The sequence below is a fragment of the Felis catus genome, chromosome B4, assembly GCF_018350175.1.
Source record: "Felis catus isolate Fca126 chromosome B4, F.catus_Fca126_mat1.0, whole genome shotgun sequence".
NCBI classification, from domain to species: domain Eukaryota; kingdom Metazoa; phylum Chordata; class Mammalia; order Carnivora; family Felidae; genus Felis; species Felis catus.
Window position 1 is genome coordinate 57,166,547 of NC_058374.1, and position 19,389 is coordinate 57,185,935.

At 36.1% G+C, this 19,389-nt stretch overlaps 1 protein-coding gene across 39 annotated transcripts in view; it reads right to left on the bottom strand.

Annotated features, from left to right (window-relative positions):
- The window catches only part of SOX5 (SRY-box transcription factor 5), a 1,017,940-nt gene that overhangs the window by 204,756 nt on the left and 793,795 nt on the right, over window positions 1-19,389 (bottom strand). For 37 of the 39 annotated variants that reach the window (XM_045062619.1, XM_045062611.1, XM_045062623.1 and 34 more), the window contains 2 exons: window positions 19,179-19,265; window positions 3,946-4,118 (listed from right to left, as the gene is read on the bottom strand). In XM_045062619.1, the coding sequence (XP_044918554.1) occupies window positions 3,946-4,118; window positions 19,179-19,265 (260 nt within the window). Of the gene's footprint in view, window positions 1-1,498; window positions 1,633-3,945; window positions 4,119-19,178; window positions 19,266-19,389 lie in introns of those variants that run through there. The other 2 variants (XM_023256844.2, XM_023256845.2) reach the window with 1 other exon arrangement.

Consider the following 19,389-nt stretch of genomic DNA (forward strand, 5'->3'; position numbering starts at 1 on the left):
ATCACTCTTTTATAAATAAGCTCTAATTCTTACTCTCATCATGTTATAATGAAGATTGTTTTCATTATAAATGTATGTCCCTTAATCTCTGTATCACAAAGCTAAAAATTCAGGAAAAATTTGACACCTTCAGGGTCCATTACTCTGAATGAAAGTAAAGAAACTGTATGAGGAACATGGGTCTACCTGGCGGCACAATTAACTTTTTATTTCCCTTAACGGCACTGGTACAAATTATATTTACGTGCTTTCATTTTATCTTAGGAACAGGGTTTTTAAAAATCAATTTTTTTCCCCCTGAAGAAAGCAGGAAAGAAATGGTAGGAAAAGGAGTATCCCTCTTTTACTTAAATCTGGTCCTTTCCTCCCACATACCATTTCAGCTGAAGTTTAAATTTAAATCTTTCTTTCAGCACCTTATGAATTCATCAAGACATTGACCACTTCACACACCCCTCCACACTTCCTCCCATTCCAAGCCACTGCTTTCTCCTTCTGGATTATTATAATAGTCTCCTATTGCTCTTTCTGCTTCTGCCTTTGCTCTCTACAGCCTATTATGTATCAGTATCTGGAGAGATCCTTTTAAAATATAAGTTGTGTCATGTTATTTATCTTTTCAAAACCCTCTCACTCAGAGCAGAAGCCAGTGTCCATATGATGTCTGCAAGACCCTGTATGATTTGGCCTCTCCGGTTTCACCTTTTCCTGCTCTTCCCTTTGTACCCACCCCTCCCCTACTCTTGCAACACTGCTCTCCTGTCTCTTGAACACACCAAGGATGCTCCTATCTCCTACGGATATACCTGCCTCTGGGCCTTTGCACTTGCTTTCCCCTCCATCTGGAACCCTCTGTCCCTAGATAACTGCACTGCTCACTCCCTCATCTCCTGCAAGTCTCTGCTCAAATGTCACCCTGTCAGTGAGGTCTTCCCTGATCACCCATTTTAAAAGAGCTTCTCTACCCGGTACTCACATCCCTAATTCTCTCCTTTACTTATATCCCCTATCAACATTTACTATACATTACCTGTTTATTTACTATCTTTTCCTAATTAGAATTCAACACATTAGGAATTTTTGTCTGTTTTATTCCTTGCTGTATCCCAGTAACTAGAACAGAACCTGGCATCAAACTGGTGCTCAGTAGTTATTTGTTGAATGAAAGATGTGGAATGGCAGTGGCAGAGTCCAGTGGCAAAGCTGATCAGTAAACAGGTTCATTAGCATCTCTAAGGGCTGTAATGGGAACAGTAGAGTGTACAGAGTAGGGACACCCTACGATGAGTAGGGAGTTTGGAAAGGAGGGTCAGAAAAGGAGTTCTCAAGAGAAGATACACTTAACCTGAACCCTAAGGAGTAAGTATTAAATGTGTTTCAGAGATTTCCCTGTGTCCTAATGAAAAGACAAATGTGATCACAAGCTTGGTGGTTATGCATGCCAGCACTGCATGGTAGAGAAGATCTTGGGGAACAAAACAGGCTCTAGAAATCTGACCTGAAGCTTTCACAGGGGATCTTCTCTCAGGCTATGCAGGCATCATTGCTTAGCATCTCTCCAACAGAGGAGAGAAATTCTGGAAGAACCTAATGATTTCTAACATTCCAAGGATAATGTCAGAAAAAGTAAAAAAAAATTCTAGAATCTTTTGATGATGTGTGCAGATGGGCCAGAATGTGAAAGAAGAATGAAGAGGACTTTGCTCTCTATTAGTGATCGCTTGGATTTTTCAGGACAAATATGCCCTTAGATCCACCAAAGGAGGGATTCTCTAAAAAGAAATATCCCAGGAACAGTTTCAGAAGCTGTTAGAATTTTCTAGAATTCAGGTGTTTGCAAGTATTGAGAATTGTGAACAAGAAAAGAGTAGTATTTTTCTAGACTGTCAGAGGCAAACATTCTGAACTTTTATCACAAGGGTAATGCAAGAGAAACATGGGTCATATTCAAAAACAGGCCAAATGTATCTTCAAGGAAACTGATGAGGCATTTCATTAAACATGAAAGCATTATCTTTCAAGCAGAGATGAATGACCAAGTAGGGAAGAGTAAACTGAAAGGAGTCTCCTTAAATGTAACCTGAATATTTCTTCTTTCAACTCTGCTAGTTTACATTTTGAAAACTGCTTATGGGGTGCCTGGGTGGCAAAGTCAGTTGAGCGTCTGACTTCAGCTCAGGTCATGATCTCACAGTCCGTGAGTTGGAGCCCTGTGTCGGGCTCTGTGCTGACAGCTCAGAGCCTGGAGCCTGTTTCAGATTCTGTGTCTCCCTCTCTCTCTGACCCTCCCCCGTTCATGCTCTGTCTCAAAATTAAATAAAATGTTAAATTTTTTTTAATTAAAAAAAAGAAAACTGCTTAGGAAGGGTTTTGCAAGGATGTGTGAAAACACAAACACCCGTAGCTAAATAATGGTCTTCTTCCATTTAGGATGGTGAATGGACTGAGCCCAGAACAGGGGATGGCAAAGGAAGTTAGCCCCAGAAAATATGTACCATCTCTATATGTAAACTCACCCTAAGACTCCCTTCTTTCTTTCCCAACACTACCAATTTTCTTTAGTGAAAGTTCTTGTGTATCGCCTCCATTTTCCTACTATACATTTGTCAATTCTTATGTCTCATTTCTACCACTAAAGCTCCATAGAAGCCACACTCATAAAAGGCCAACAGTGAGAAACTAAATGACAAATCTAGTAGCTTTGTTTTTCTGGAATTGCTCATTTTCCTTTCTCTACCAGCTGTATGCCACTATCTCGCAAGGATCTACCCTTAGTTCCTTTCCATTTTCTCATGATGTCACCACTATTCTAATTTAGGGCTTACAAACCTGTCATCCCCTTCATGAAACACTCTGGCCCCAGATATTCATATGGCTGCCTCTTTTCTGTCAGGGAGATCTGAACTCAACTGTCAGATCCAACCACCCAATCTAAGAAACATTGCCTTGCCATAGCAATCAATATTTATTAAATTACTGTAATTACATTTTATCAAATTACATATCACTGTCTGAAATTATTTTGTTAATTTCTCTTTTTCTTCGTTAATCACTTTTCTCTTTCCACTAGAATTTAGCGGTTTTATCTTTCTGGTTAAGTGATGTAGCCTCAGAAATTAGCACAGTGCCTGGCACATGAGAGACACTTGATTACTATCTGTTGAATAAATGAATGAAATTTATCTACTCCAGTGGTTTAAACTACCATCTCTATGTAAATAGTCTAAGAAATTTAGTTGAGCCCTGTTTTCCCAACTGTCAATTGGTATTTCTTGCTGTTTTTCACATACCTCTAGTTGGAAAACCAACAGCTCTAATTCAACATGATAAAACCACCTGGTTTTCCGAATTGCCCTCTTCCTGACTTTACCTAGTAACCCCGGCTCAGTATCTTTCCTCATTCTTTTGCCCACTCAAAAAACTCAACTAATCATAAAATTTCCACCTGTTTATTCTTCCCTTCTCTTTTTTCTGTGGTCATTTAAGTTTAGACTCTTACCTAGTTTAGATTCTCACTCCTTATTGAAGTTATTATAATAGCCTTCTAACTAAACTTCCTGTGCCATAACTAATTTTCTTCACATGTTGAATCCTACTTATGTGCAAAGCTCATACTAAACACCTGTTGAATGAAATCTTTCACAGCGTCCTTGACTAGAAATGTTCTCTTGACTCTCCATGATTTGATCTGGTACTTTTCGCATGACCTATCAGAATTTCACCTTGGTTACAATTACTTCTGTGTTATATAGCACGGAAGTAGCTGATTAAGCTTTTTCAGATCAAAGTTTTTTGTTTGTTTGCTTACTTTGTATTTTGCCTTTTTATTTATTCATGTGGGGTGGGAAGAAAGGCTTTTATTGGTCTTTGTGTGCCTAGGAGAGTGACCTATGAATAGCAGGCAAAACAATGCCTCAGGAATTTGTGTCTCAGGCTCTTACTCACCTGTTCTTGTTGCTGTTTGGCCAGCTCCATTTGCTGGCGCTGTTTCTCAATCTGAGATGCAGCCAGTTTCTTCTGCTCATCGTGGGCAGCCAATAGCTGCTCTCGCAGACTGGTCAGTTGATTGATCATACCCATGAGCTGCCTCTCTTTCTCAGCTAGGCTTTCAGGAGTCCCTGAAAATAACATAGCAATAAAATATACAAGAAAAGGGAAATGAGGAGAGAGTGATTTTTCAAGGACAACGATTCTCTTGTATAAGAACTATTCTAAATGTAAGGTATATACCTACTATATACCTATATACACAAGCATATACCTACTTTGGATTTTTAACTAAACAGTGAAAAGTAATGGCTAATTCCCCTTTATAAAATATCATAATGAACAAATATTTTGATTGTTTTTATGTATGATAAGTAATCATCCATAGCTTTTGATTTTACAAGTAAATCAAAAAATGTCTGGGTGAGCATCTACTATTCTAATGTTCTATGCTGGGATCTGACAGAAATAAAAAGAAGCCTAAAGCACAGCTCCTGGTCCTAAGTAGTTTTTTGTTTGTTTGTTTTGTTTTTTAATCAACTTAAAGAGGCAAGACAAAAACATGAACATTTAAGAACCACAGTTATTAAGAGATCAAGTTATTATTATCAGCAATACGATTCTCCTTTTCTCAAAAAAGAATCTTAAAGAGTTGGAACCAAGGAATTCTACATGAAAAAGGGGGAAGATATCTATTAGCCAATATAATTTTAGACAGTTTTCTCATCTGCCACTCAGAGGCTTTCTTCAAAAATAGCATATCGTTAGCAGATAAAATATTCAAGATTGAGAATATAAATTTAGGCTATCATGAGGTAATGAAATATGGTGGGAAAACTAAGAGATCATAACATAGCCACCCAAGATTATAGTTAATTCAAGACTTGGAGAAGAAGTCACAGCAGTCATTTAAGAATAGATAACATGCTCTGGATATTTAAAACATGCAATGAATGTTCTTCGACAGGTTAAAATACTGATTTGATGCACCAGAAAAGTGAGCGGTTCACTGAAACAGGAACAATATCACTTTCAGATGTTCTTTTCAAATTCACCAGATAGACAGGACCCCTATGGTAAAGTACTCGCAGTAGGAGAGAACATACTTTTTAATTACAATTTTCACTTTAATATAAGACACTAAGCACTAGTTTAATAATGCATTTGCCACCTGTATATGTAATTAGATAGAAGGATCTATTACAACTCAGTCACCCTTCCCCATCCCACTGTATTTCTCTCTAACAATTTATGCTGAAGATGCCTGTGCCTTTTAGGAAATAGTAGCTATCATTAGTGGCTTACAATTTTCATGTGTCCATTTGGAATGGAAAAAGTTTCTAATGTAATTTAGGGCTAGAGAATAAATATCTAGAAAAGAAATTATGAATGAACAGAAGTCAAGAAGCATGCATTGCATTCCTTATGATTAATACCTAGCATTACTCAGGGCAGGTGCCCACTAAATTGTTGCTAATAATTTATTATACTTCAGATATTTGGGTTCTACTGAACAGCTGAACACTTATTCTAAGAATAACAATATAACTGTTGCAATTAGAATTCTAATAATAAATAATCTAAATATATACTGGGACTTTTTTTTAAAGAGAATATTCAAGTGACGTTAAGATATACATCTTCACATGTCATCAGTAAAGAGAAATACATGGCTACCACATTTCTAGAAATGCATACTAGGAAAAGTAATACATAGCAGGTCTTGGAATCCTCATTATCTGCAAAGATAATTTCACTTATAAAAATCTAGCCCAGGAAACTATAAGAAATTAAGTATTAAAAAGTGTTTTATATGAAATATTAGAAACAATCTCAATGTCAAATGGGAATACTCAAATAATTATGAACACCCAGATCATAGAGTATTTTGCATCCATGAACAAACTTTGTTAGAGAATATTTAATGAGCTTTTTCATGATATAAAGCTAGGTCAGGGGCACTTGGGTGGCTCGGTCAGTTAAGCATCCAACTTCAGTTCAGGTCATGATCACAGTTAGTGGGTTCGAGCCCTGTGTCGGGCTCTGTGCTGATAGCTCAGAGACTGAAGGCTGCTTTGGATTCTGTGTCTCCCTCTCTCTCTGTCCCTCCCCCCCTCAAAAAATAAAAATAAACATTAAAATAATTTTTAAACTAGGTCAAAAAACTGGGTAACAATAAAACATATGTGAAAAGGCAACCTACTCAATGGGAGAAAATTATATATCTGATAGAAGGTTATATATCCAAAATAAATAAAGAACTCATACACTCAACAGCAAACAAAACAAAACACTTAACTAAAATCCAATCCAATTAAAAATGGGCAGAGAACATAAACATTTTTCCAAAGAAGACATAGGGAAGGTCAACAGGTACATGAAAAGATGCTCAGCATCACTAATCATCAGGGAAATGCAAATCAAAACTACAGTGAGAGATCATCTCACATCTGATAGAATGGCTGTTATTTAAAAGACAAGAAATAATAAGCGTTGGCAAGGATGTGGAAAAAAGGGGACTCTTGTGCACTGTTGGTGGTAGTGTAGACTGGTGTGACTATTATGGAAAATAGTATGAATGTTTCTCAAAAAATTAAAAGTAGAACTATCATATGATCCAGCAATTCCACTTCTGGGTATTTATGCAAAGAAAATTAACACACTGACTTGAAGAGATATATGAACCCTCACATTTATGGCAATGGTTTTTACAATAGCCATGATATAAAGACAGCCTATGTCCATTGACAGGTGAGTGGATGAACACACACGCGCACACACACACACACACACACACACACACAGTGGAATATTATTAAGCGATAAAAATGAATAAAATCTTGTCATTTGTGAAAATATGAATGGAGCTTAAGAGCATTATACTATGTGAACTAATTCAGACAGAGAAAGACAAACACCATATGATCTAACTTATACGTGGTACCTGAAATAAAAAGAGAAACAAGAAACCAATCTCATAAATTTGGAAAACAGATTGGTAGTTGCTAGAGGCAGGGGTATGGGGTGAGTGAAATAGGTGAAAGGGGTCAAATGTACAAAGTTCCAGTTATAAATAAGTCATGGGGATGTCATGGTGACTATAGCTAATAATACTGTACTGCATATTTGGAAGTTGCTAAGAAAGTAAATCTTAAAAGTCTCATTACAAGCAAACACTTTGGAACTGTGTATAGTGATGGATGTTAACCATACGTACGGTGGTGGTTATTTTGCAATACACACAAATATTGCATCATTATGTTGTACACCTGAAACTAATAGAATATTGTATGTCAACTGTACCTCAATTAAAATAAAGAAAGAAAACACTGTATAAATATCTCAGTGTATGCACATATCTATATTTATAGAAAAAAAGACTGGAAGAAAATTATATATTAATGGCTATTTCTAGGTGATGGAATTATAAGCCATTTTAATATTTTTGTTTTTTAAGAAAATCTTCTACAATTTTATTATTATTTACATACTTAGAAAGCATAGAAAAATGTATTTCATGTAAATATGTGGAGATATAACTTAAAAGTCTAAGGTGACATTACCCATTTTCATAAGTGGTGTAATACAATGGGTAAAGAAATATACTTGTTTGTTGATGAGTATAAACAAATATCATTTTGGCATTCAGTATATGAAATATTAACAAAACTCTTTCATCTTCACTTTGTCAGATTCAATGCTTCTCAGATACACACTGTTTATTTTAAACTCTCTGAGTCTTACAATGGATACTGTCTCAGAGTCAATGAAATATTAAGATTTATGCCTACCCCGAGTTTGTCCTCAGGCCGTAGTAACTTACTTTTACATGCAGAACAGGTATCTCTGAGTGTAGATCTCAGGCGGTTTTTTGTGTTTTTTTTAATGTTTATTTTATTTTTGAAAGAGAGAGAGAGAGAGAGAGAGCGTGCGCAGGGGTGAGACAGAGAGGGAGACACAAAATCTGAAGCAGGCTCTAGGCTCTGAGCTGTCAGCACATGAGCCCGAAACAGGGCTTGAACCCATGACCTGAGCCCAAGTCGGATGCCCAACCGACCCAGCTATCCAGGCACCCTTAGATCTCAGTTTTAAAATTCAATATGTATAAGGTGAGACTCCATTTTTAAAAATTTTTTAAAAGCATCATTACTCAACATTCTTAGTTAGAAATATTAACATCATCCTCAGTTTGCTTCTCAACTACCCATCCTCCTGTATGTATTATATCAACAAATCATAATAATGTTTTCTCAAAATAGCCTGTTTCAGTTTTACTTTTAATTAGTTAAATGTTATTTCTTCAATATTATTATGTTCACATGACTAAATAATCAATAATTATAAAAGGGTATATAGTGAAAGGTCTCCTCTGAATACTGTTCCTTCTAAGGTAACCACAATTACTATTATTATCCTAGTCTTGTAAATGAAAATTTAACCATATACCAGAATATTTCTGCACTAATTTACCAGGGCTGTCATAACAGATGGGGTGGCTTGAACAGAAATTTGTATTTATTGGCTAGAAGTCTAGGACTAAGGTGTCAGCAGGGTTGGTTCCTTCTGAGGGCTGTGAGGGAAGGAGCTGCCCCAGATCTTTCTCTTTGGCTTGTAGATGGCCATCTTCTTCCTGTGTCTTCACATCATCACTCTCTCTGTACATTTCCATGTCCAAATTTCCTTTTCTTTTAAGGACAGCCATCATATTGGATTTAGGTCCAGCCTAATGGCCCCATTTTAACTTAATTACCTCTGTACAGACCTTATCTCCAAGTACAGTCACATTCTGAGATACTAGAAGTTAGAGCTCTAACACATGAATTTTTAGAGGGACACAATTTGACCCACACAATTTACTTTACATAAAGGATACCACAGTGTAAATTGCTGCCCTATGGTATGTAGGAAGAGTTCTTGTTCCAGCCTCCCTTCCCCATCTCCACTGACATTTCTCATCACGTTTTTTATAAATTGTTTTGACAAACTTTCAATAGAACTTCTTTTTTCCCGCTACAAGTTTATCCTCAAATCTGGTGCCAAAATTACCTTCCTAGAAAAACAAATCTACTCATGTCACTCCTATTTAAACACTTCCACTAGTTCCCTATTGTCTTTGGAATAAAATGTCAACTCATTCTTTTTTTTTTTAATTTTTTTTAACGTTTATTTATTTTTGAGATAGAGAGAGACAGAGCATGAACGGGGGAGGGGCAGAGAGAGAGGGAGACACAGAATTGGAAGCAGGCTCCAGGCTCTGAGCCATCAGCCCAGAGCCCGACACGGGGCTCGAACTCATGGACCGCGAGATCGTGACCTGAGCTGAAGTCGGATGCTTAACCGACTGAGCCACCCAGGCGCCCCAATGTCAACTCATTCTTAAGAGTGAAAAGGTCCTAGGGCACTGGTGTGGCTCAGTCAGTTAAGCGTTAGACTATTGATTTCAGCTCGGGTCATGATCTCATGATTCATGGGAATGAGTTCCATGTTGGGCTCCATACTAACAGCACGGAGCCTGCTTAGGATTCTCTCTCCTTCTTCCTCTTCCCCTCTCCCTTGCATATGCTCGTGCATGCTGTCTCTCTCAAAAATAAGTAAACTTAAGAAAAAGATGAATAAGGTCCTTCTAATTATGATCCAACCTTCTCACTTTTGTTTGTGCATCCTAGGTTCTAGCCATAGTGACTTTTGTACCATTACCCACAAAGCCAATACCTTAACCTCAGCCATTCCTTCCCTAACATTAATTCTTCATGTTCCAGATCATATGTCTTGTTCTTTAAGACTCTTATCCTGATTCTCATTGATAACAGTTGTTCCCTTCTTTTGGAATCCACACAGTGGATATCTTTACTACTTAATCATTATATTATAAATCTGATTTTAACATTTGTACCCTAAAGTTAGCAGAGATAGCTGTGATGGCAACAGTTATAAATGACTGACTTTTATGCCTTCATATGCCTGGCGTGTAGCAAATCACCTAAAATTTTAATGAGTAAGTCACTTTGCTTTAAACCACTCTCAGGTTTAGGAATGCCATAGAGCCAAGAGAATAAGGAGATGTATTATCTTACATGAGTTACATAGATGTTCTTGTTTTGGTTTAAGAGAGTTGAGCTAAGGAACGTGAGCTTTTGCAAAAGAAGTTTTCTCCACTTTTATAAAAGTACTATGTTCAGATGGTGTAAGCCCTATAGTTTCATCTCTAAATTATCATAATCTTCATAATAATTATCTCCCAGTGGGTGGGGAGGGTCCAATAAGTGGTCTACGAGTATTGGAGAAACTAGTAAGAGTCACAAAATATCTTGGACTTTAAATGTGTGTGTGTGTGTGTGTGTGTGTGTGTGTGCGCGTGCAAACATCACTGAAAAATCCACAGGGCTCCCAAACAAAAAGAGAAACTACTGTTTCTTTACTTAGATTAAGATTTGTAAGAGTCATACAAGTATATAACACAATGGGGACACAAATCCTGTATCTATGAGTTCATGTTTGTGTGTCATTGATAGTAACTTATTTTCATGTTTTATTTCTTTGCACTCTAATGTGTTTTATCTATGCTAGTCCTGCTTCAATTCCCTTAGAATGAAGGATCACTGATGTAAGAGGCAAAAAAAAAATTCTGTTTCAGTTCTTCCTACTGCCTAGTAACTACAGACACGGTAATCATTTGACTCATTGCTATAGTGCTATAGGTTCCACAGAAGTACAGGTCAGAACATTCCTTAATGTAATGTGACACAAGTCATGAAGGAGGGGAACCAGATTGTCACCCCCCTCTCAGTAAGAGATATCACTATCCATATATTGCTCTATTCTTTTGTCTGCCTCATTTTCCATATCTAACTCACTGGAATCCCATCAACCCTAGAACATACAAATTAGCCCATGAATCTTTATTTCCAGTACAACCTCTTGCTCCAGGCCATCAGTATTTCTCACCTTCACTACTGCAATAGTTTTCTAACCATTCTACCTGCTTCCACTTCTTCTCCTATGAAAAGCTATTCTCCAAGCAAAAGTTCAGTGATCCATTTAGAAAGGTAAGCCAGATCATGTCACAGAGCTGTATAAAAACATTTCATCGCTTTATACTCCATATAAAATAAAATCCAAACTCTTTACCCTTAAAAAGCCCTGAATGCTCTAGCTCTTACCTTCTTTGGCAACATCTCTTCCATTTCTCTTTTACAAAAATGCTTCAGTCACATGGCCTTCTTCGAGTGCCTCCAATACCAATACACAAAGTTGCTCCCACCTTAGGATCTTTGTACTCCAATTGTTTCCCATGGAAAACTCTGCTCCTAGATTAAGATTTCTCAGTCTTGGCATTGATGATATTTCGGACTAGACCATTCTTTTTCTGGGGAGCTGTGTGGTATAGCATGTCTGGCTAGATGCTAGTAGCACTTCCCACCTAGTTATAACAACCAAAAATGTCTCCAGACAGTGCCAAATTTCCCCTGGTAGAGAACCACTTCAAATGACAGACTTTTCTCTTTCATTCATTTTGCACGTACCCACAGAGTTCCTTCAATGCCCTTCAATGCCCCTATTCTAGGTGTTGGGGACACTACAGTGTCTACACCAGAAAAAAATGTCTGCTTCAGAGAGCTGACATTTAAATGGAAAAGATAATAAACAAATAAACTCAGATCCAACCAGAAGTAATTTAAATGCCAACTTCTCAGACTGCCTACCCCAAACACTGAAATTAAGGAAGACACCATCTCACTTTCCATCACATCACTTAATTTTTATTCTGTTCATAGTAGTTACTACCATAGGTTGAATTGTATTGATATAGTTATTTATTTATTGAATCTTCCATAGAGAATAAGCTTTAAGACAGCAGAATACTAGTTTGTTTTGTTCAATGCTGGATACTCAGAATCTATAGAGTAATGTCTACCACAACATAGACATAACAACTTCTTAAATGAATAAAGCAAAGTTCATAAGAAAAGAGAAAAATCCTTGATTGACTGATAATGTACAATTCTATGCACAAGGAAAACCCTCATCAGGATTACTCAAATTAAAAATGGTCTTGAATACATTTGAACTAATAAGAAAAAAATCTGTGGAAGCTGATATTTCTCCAATATTGTTTTCTTCCACTCAAATGAAATGGGCATATGGTTTGAAATAAAATGATCAAACTCAAAGTAAATTGCTAGGAGTTATTATCCAAATACAGTAAATGTAAGAGTAAACTCACTCAAGAAGAAGGGAAAGGGCCTAGAATTTTGACAATAAAAATAAACTGGGGATTATTATTTCTTCCTTCAAAAAACTTACCAGAAATGTAATTCTTTGTTTCAAAGCATAGTCAATTTTTGCCAGATTTTTTTTCCTTTAATAATTGGTGCTTCTTAGATTATCAGTGTTATAACTTGGACAGGATTTTACTTGGTTTAATTTTTTTAATGTTAATATTGTTGCTTTCAACTGGTATTGTACTTGAAGGATCTAAAAACCATTTGTTGTCCTGCCTTTAAAATTTCTGTCTACTGAAAGAGCCTCTACTATACTATACGCTTTAGAAGGGTAGAAATCTGTCTACTCTACTTGCTATCATTATATCTCCAAAACATAGCACGTGACAAGACAGAGAGGAATATCTGTTGAATGACCTAAAAATATAATGAATAAAAACTAACTTAAGTTAGTCTAAATTTACAACTAAAGCTTCTTTCAGTGGTGCTCTTATTGAACAAGAGAGAAAAGGCACACTCCTTCATCAAAGGTATTAGTGGCATCATTCCAATTCATTAAAGGAGTATTTGTTACGTGATCCAACTTATAAACATCTATGAATTGGTCTTTTTCATCAAGAACAAGTTTAATCAAACTTTGATAAAGTTTATCTACATACACTTTACTGCTATGTAGATAACTGAGAGGTTAGATTCAATTAAAATTATACAAGGAATACCATTATTTATTATATGACAGAATAAACTGATTCTATTATACACTGTTAATACTATAAATAGTCTTAATTTATAGATTTCTATAACTGTTTTGAAAAAACAGTGTTTTGTGTTTTGAGTGTGTGTGTGTGTGTGTGTGTGTTTTGTTTTTGTTTCTATTTTTTTTTTTTTTTTTTTTTGATGCTTCAATATCCTAAAAAGTAGGCTTTGGCTTGGATTTAAATATTCTACTATAGAAAGCTTTCAGTTTTAAAGGCAACTGACATAAGAGTGAAATGGAACACTTGACAAGTAGCTGTGATCTTTACTGTTCTTATCCTATGTTGGATGTTTTGCTACCGAGATATGACATAAACAAGATGTGTGCGTCATCATTTTTGTAGTGAAAGCAAGCATCGTTCTTATTTCTTTGTAATTCCATACTATTTATTACAAATATTTACCTTCTGAGATTGTAATTTTACAAACTTTCCCTATGATTATCCCATCCACTTACTTCGATATTATATAAAAAATGTAAAAAAAAATGTTTTTTAAATCACATCCAACTTGCCACATTACAGACTTTAACATAGCCAATAAAAATCTTTTCAAAACATGGCATTTATAAATTGTCATTCATTCATCAAGTGCAAACTGGATCCCTAAGTTTGGACTAATGGTAAGCTAGGTAGTACACAAGGGCAAGGTAAATGCATAAATAGGCTAACAATACAAAACAGCTGTGTGGGCTGGGTACTGATCCGAGCTGAGAACAGCATCACTGCATCTGAGGGTGCTGCATCCAGCTGTGTGGGGGCTGGAAAGGTTTTCAAGTTTTAAAGGATTTTAGAGGTCATCCATGCCAACTTTACTGAAGAGAGACCATCCAGCCTCATGCAAAGAACACCGGCTTCGAAGACAGGCAGGAATAGGGTCACATCTTGACTCTGTCACAGTTAAAGTATGTGGTTTTGGATAAGTGATCTCTGTTTCTCTCTCTCCCTCTCTCTCTGCGAGTCTCAATTTATTCCTATGTAAACTGGGAATGAAATGTCTCTGTCATTTTGTAAGGAATAATGTTTACAGTGTGCCTGTATATAGATGGGCATGTAATCAATAGTAATCTGCAACTGTTTTTAAATGAGCAAATAAGGCAATAAACCAAAAGAGTTAAACTGATTTCCACGAGTTCTTGGAACAATCAGGGCAACATGATACCAACTTTTTGGCTACACTATGCTTCCCCAGTTAAGAGAAATGGTCGTTTAAAAAGAGGAAAAGTTTCTGGATTAATTCCATCATTTAATAATCTGGCTGGTATAAGCTTTGGAGTCCATATCTATAAGAAAAAAATAATGTTCTTAAAATTATCTTAATTTTAGAATCTTCACTTCCATTGCACAAATGAATCTTTATTAAGTGAATGAATGTTATTTTTAAATGAGAGAAAAAACAGGTTGAGGAAATCATATTTTTATTTTCAAATATAGAATCCAGATTAAATATGTAAGAGTATCTGTTTAAAACATGCATTATTAAGTACCTGCTTTGAAAGATATGTAAAACTTCCTAAGACAGAAATCAACGAGATCCAGTGTCTGACCATTCTCTTCCCATTGTTGGCTATGTTTACACACTGGCATAAAGACTCTGGCATTCTGGGGCAGAGCAAGTCAGTGATGTGCAGAAAACATGAAGTCACTTTTTCTTTTACGGACATTGCCAAATTTATTTCAGAAACTTATATGCTGCACAGCACTAGTCTTTCTTCGTTTTTTACAAAGTGGTTTTTACAAAAAGGGAAAACATTACTCATAAGCAACTACAGAGGAACTATAAAACAAGCTCACTAGATTAAAACCATTAAATATTTACTTTATTTAGAAGTGCATGACTATATGTTATGTGCCTTCTTTATGGCTCATTCTTGCATGGAACAAATTTCAGATACAACAGTTCCCTTAATAATATTTCCAACCCTTTTATAAAAATGTACAGATATATTTTTTAGCTGAATGTACAAATGACATAAGTCACCAAGTTACTATTAGCAAAGCATGCGATTCTTAAATAGTTTTTTTTTTAGTTTTAAAAGAATGGGTTTAAAACAACTTTCAAAGTGATACAAACCCTTACATGTCTAAACACTGGCATTATAGTTTCCATGTTTCAAATTTACAAACTCTAAGGATCTCTTTATTTATTACCTGGGATCTGATTCCTTTCCCACACCTGCTTGTTCACAAATTGTCTAACGTTATTTAAACAGAATTATCTCTTTCAAGCCACATACTGAATCCACCTATCTCTTTTATCTCCAAATTTGATGTCACCTAACAGAGGATCTACTTTAACCCACGTGTTGCATCTAAAAATTATGTATTTATCATGAGTTCTAAGAGACCAAAATATTGCTGAATGGCTTATTTCCTTGAATCTATTACTGGCATTCTAGAGCTGTCTGGTGTTTGCCTTTATGTCCCATCTTCTAGAAAGAACGAAATTATAGCTTTCAAAAGAGCCAATTTTTTATTATACCAACTGCAGCTGGCATTTTTCGTAACACAGGATACAACACTTTGCCAGCCAAATTAATGCATTCTGAGCAGGGTGAGAAAGGGTCTAACCAGGGATACCAATGGGAAAGAAACCGGGCTTTAACGAATTCTTCATACAAGGCTGGTGGAGAAACTGATTTGGACTTATCTGAGTGACCTAGCCAGTAAAACCTCTCAAACAGTGCCCTGCTCTTATAACTTCACCAAGAAAGAACTATTTGAGAGAATTTTGCATGCAGATTTTTTTGGTTGAAATTCTACAAAAAAAAAAAATAATAATTACGTCTGTAACATACAAATCCTGCAATGACTTTATTGAAAACCAAATGCTCTGTTTAGATTAGTCAAAGCTGCCCTGGATCCCCAGATACTGTCCTCAGGTGAAGTGCCAATGCATTGACCTTCAGTGTAATGGAATTTCATGCTAGCTAAAACAACGCGTGACACTCGTGGTTGCCAACGGGAGTGCAAGCGCTGTTTTTCTTTTTTTTTTCCTCTTCTCAGCAACTACAAGGCTATAGGAGATATTCCTTCACCTTTCTCACCACTGTTACTCTGTGCTTCTGCTACAGATAACAACAACAACAAAAACCATAAGCTGACCAGCCATACTATATCAATGACTGGAGAAGAAATAAGTCATTTTTTCAGGCAGCTAATCAATTTATATACATACATTGTTAGCCAAGCTTTTTTTTTTTTTTTTTTTTTTTTTTTTGGTCAAACTGTTTTGTTCTGCAAAACTGGATCTAGTGTCCTTGTTGTATGTTTTTTAGAGGATTGTTTCTAATGTAACTTTAAAACCTAATCACTTCACATTTCCAAAGTACCAGACCATAAAAATGGAATAAATTCTAACAGGCAAAATAACCTAACATGGAAAATAATTTCATGCTCTTAGAAGTGGGTGACCTTTACTAACCCGCATTGTTTCTTGAAGAATGATATTGACTTTAAGTGGGTATGACAACTATTTATTGATAGCTAAAATATCCAAACCAAATGCTATTTATTTCTCTTATTTTTAGAAGTTTATCATTTTAACTTTTTAAATAGTAATAGCAAGAAACACTTCTTTGAACTTTGCCAAGCTGTAATATTAATCTTTGTCCAAACGCTCTGAAAGAATTCACGTGCAGCAACTTGAAGGTTAGCATTTAGGAACGGAGCTCTGTCCTCATCTGGCTATAATTTTAGATATTCAAGAATGGGCGCACATGTGCATGCAGACACACACACACACACTCACTTACTCACACATTTTCTGCAACTATTAAAAGTTAAATGGGGTGCCTGGGGGTCTCAGTCGGTTAAACATCCAATTTCAGCTCAGGTCATGATCTCGCGGTTTGTAGGATGGAGCCCCACATTGGGCTCTGTGCTGACAGCTCAGAGCTCAGAGCCTGCTTCAGATTTTGCATCTCCCTCTCTCACTGCCCCTCTCCTGTTCATGGTCTGTCTGTCTGTCTGTCTCTCTCTCTCTCAAAAACAAACATTAAAATTTTTTACAAAGTTAAATCAAAACTGACCAGTGTAAACAGAGGAGAAAAGTTTCAATCCACAAGACTTGGCAAATACTGTAAAGGCTGTAAATGTCCTAACATATGCAAGATTTTATCAAATATATTATTCAAAATTATCATTCATAAATCATCTAATAATTGAATATGTGCATATTTCAGATTTAAAAAAGCTCACCCTTATTCTTCCCTATCCCAACCCAAAACAGTGTGCACATACATGAGACTTACACCTTTATTTGCTTCATTAAAAAAAAAAAAATGCTGCAAACAGCAAAGCCATTGTTCTCCCATAACTTCTGAGGTGGCATGAAAACCACATTCCTGGGCATGGCATAATCAGAGTGTCTGACCCCCCAAACACCATTAAGTCAAATTCATTTACCCCCAGAGGGCTATACACTATTGTATCCTTTCCACTTTCTAGCCACCTACGAACAATGGATAGTAATTGCAACTGTCACGGGCAGTCAGTAGGAAAAGTAAGCCAGCGCTATTTTCCCAGTTTTCTGCCAAACCTATCCAAGCACCTAATAACCATGCCCCCCAACAGAAGAAAGGTCTACAGTTGCTTTTAAAATGCATCGGAAAACAGCTTTTTGAACAGAACACAGGACAATAACCAAACTTATGCTCTGAATGCGAAGCTTTAAAAAACTCAAAATTAAAGACGGAAACTTCTTTTGACTGAACCGCAGCTTCCTGAACCAAGCCCACAGGCAAGCCTGGAAGAATAGCTGAGCTGCTTTTCTCTAAGCTTATCATCACTGCTGTGGCTGCTTTTAAGTTCGACTTGTGAAGAAAACTAGGGAGGGAAAAATGTTTGTCCTCCAATGGAATGAGATCACAAGGCTTGGAACAGGCGGTCTTCTCTGCTATATGCTCAGTTATCACCTCGGTCAGGGGAGAATAAAGAACCTTGGAGAACACATTCTACGTCTCAGGTGTAAATGGGTTAAAAGCCAACATAATAATATAAAGGATCTGTGGCCTAGGAAAAGAAATTCCTCTGTTCTGTTTAAACTCTGTCTTCAAGCTCTTTAAGGCATATTAATTGCTATCTGTTTGAATTTGATTCCATGATAGATTTTGGTTACTGATTTTGTTGATTAGCACTCATTCATTCTCTCACCACCAAGTCATACTTGATCATAACCTGAATATATTTAAACTTCAAATACAATGGATAAGAAGTGAAACACTCAGTCAAACATTTTCTGGAAGTTTCAAAATGCTGAGATGCTAGTGTCCTGCCTTTCTGCGGGATGCTGCGAGGTCATAGAGCCATAAGAAAGACAATTGCCTTTTTCATTGGGAGAACACGTGCTCATACATACATATGCAAAAAAGTTATTTATACACATATTTCTACATGTATATTAATATAAATCTGGTGATATTTAAATATATATTCAGCTTCTACAAAAAACCATATAGTGTAATATATAACTAAATATTTTAATATTGATGAATAAGTATTTTTTTCTCAAGATTAATCCTTTAGAACTCAGAATCAAGTGTGCTACTGGCAACAGACAGAAAACCATAGATTGCCTACCATGCTCTGAGAAAACACACTTTGAAATTAACTGAAATGATCATTTAACTATTTTTATATGGGAAATTAAGTCCTTTCCCACTGCTATTAGTAAAAGTTTATTAAGATATGAATATTCAGTATCATCTGAGGTTCATCTAGACTTTTTCTTAGTTGTGTTCAATGTCTGATTCAAATAAAAACAAACAAAAAATGTTGCTCTCGTTAGTACAATACAACCTTTTATTAAGCTTTCTCCATTCACCATGTCTGGTTTTAAATGTAAATTATGTACCTTCACACTTCTAACAGTAGAATGTATACACTCATCTCATCATATGCAGTTTTTAACCCTGATATAAATACATTCCTACCGACAAGGTGAATCATTTAATTTTTTTTTCAATGATGAAAACCAAAGCCTTTTGAAGATACAGGGGTTTAGTCTGTTAAAATAGCATTCCATTTATCAATAAAGCACAAAGAGAAAGTCAGAGTCCTGACACGTCCACGTTCAAGCTAGGGAAAAGAAACACCAAAGACAGAATGCATGAGGCAGAAGAGGAAGAGGGAGCAGCACTTTTCACTGTTAATGTTTCTAAACATAAACTTCATTTCAGTACATTTTGGATCAAAATAATCATCAATATGTTACCTTTTATTTCACCAAAGTTCCCTGATCCCATTGCAAGAAGTTTGTCTTTCCAGTCCTTTGAGAGTAGCTTTTCAATACTGGGGGTTTCTAAGGAAAGGAAAAAAAAATGTAAGCAAATCAACATGACTGTCTTTACAATGCAGCTCATTAAAAGTCTATCTGCTAAAAATAAGGCCATCCCTATCTGGGCCCCAGTTCATAATGACTTCAT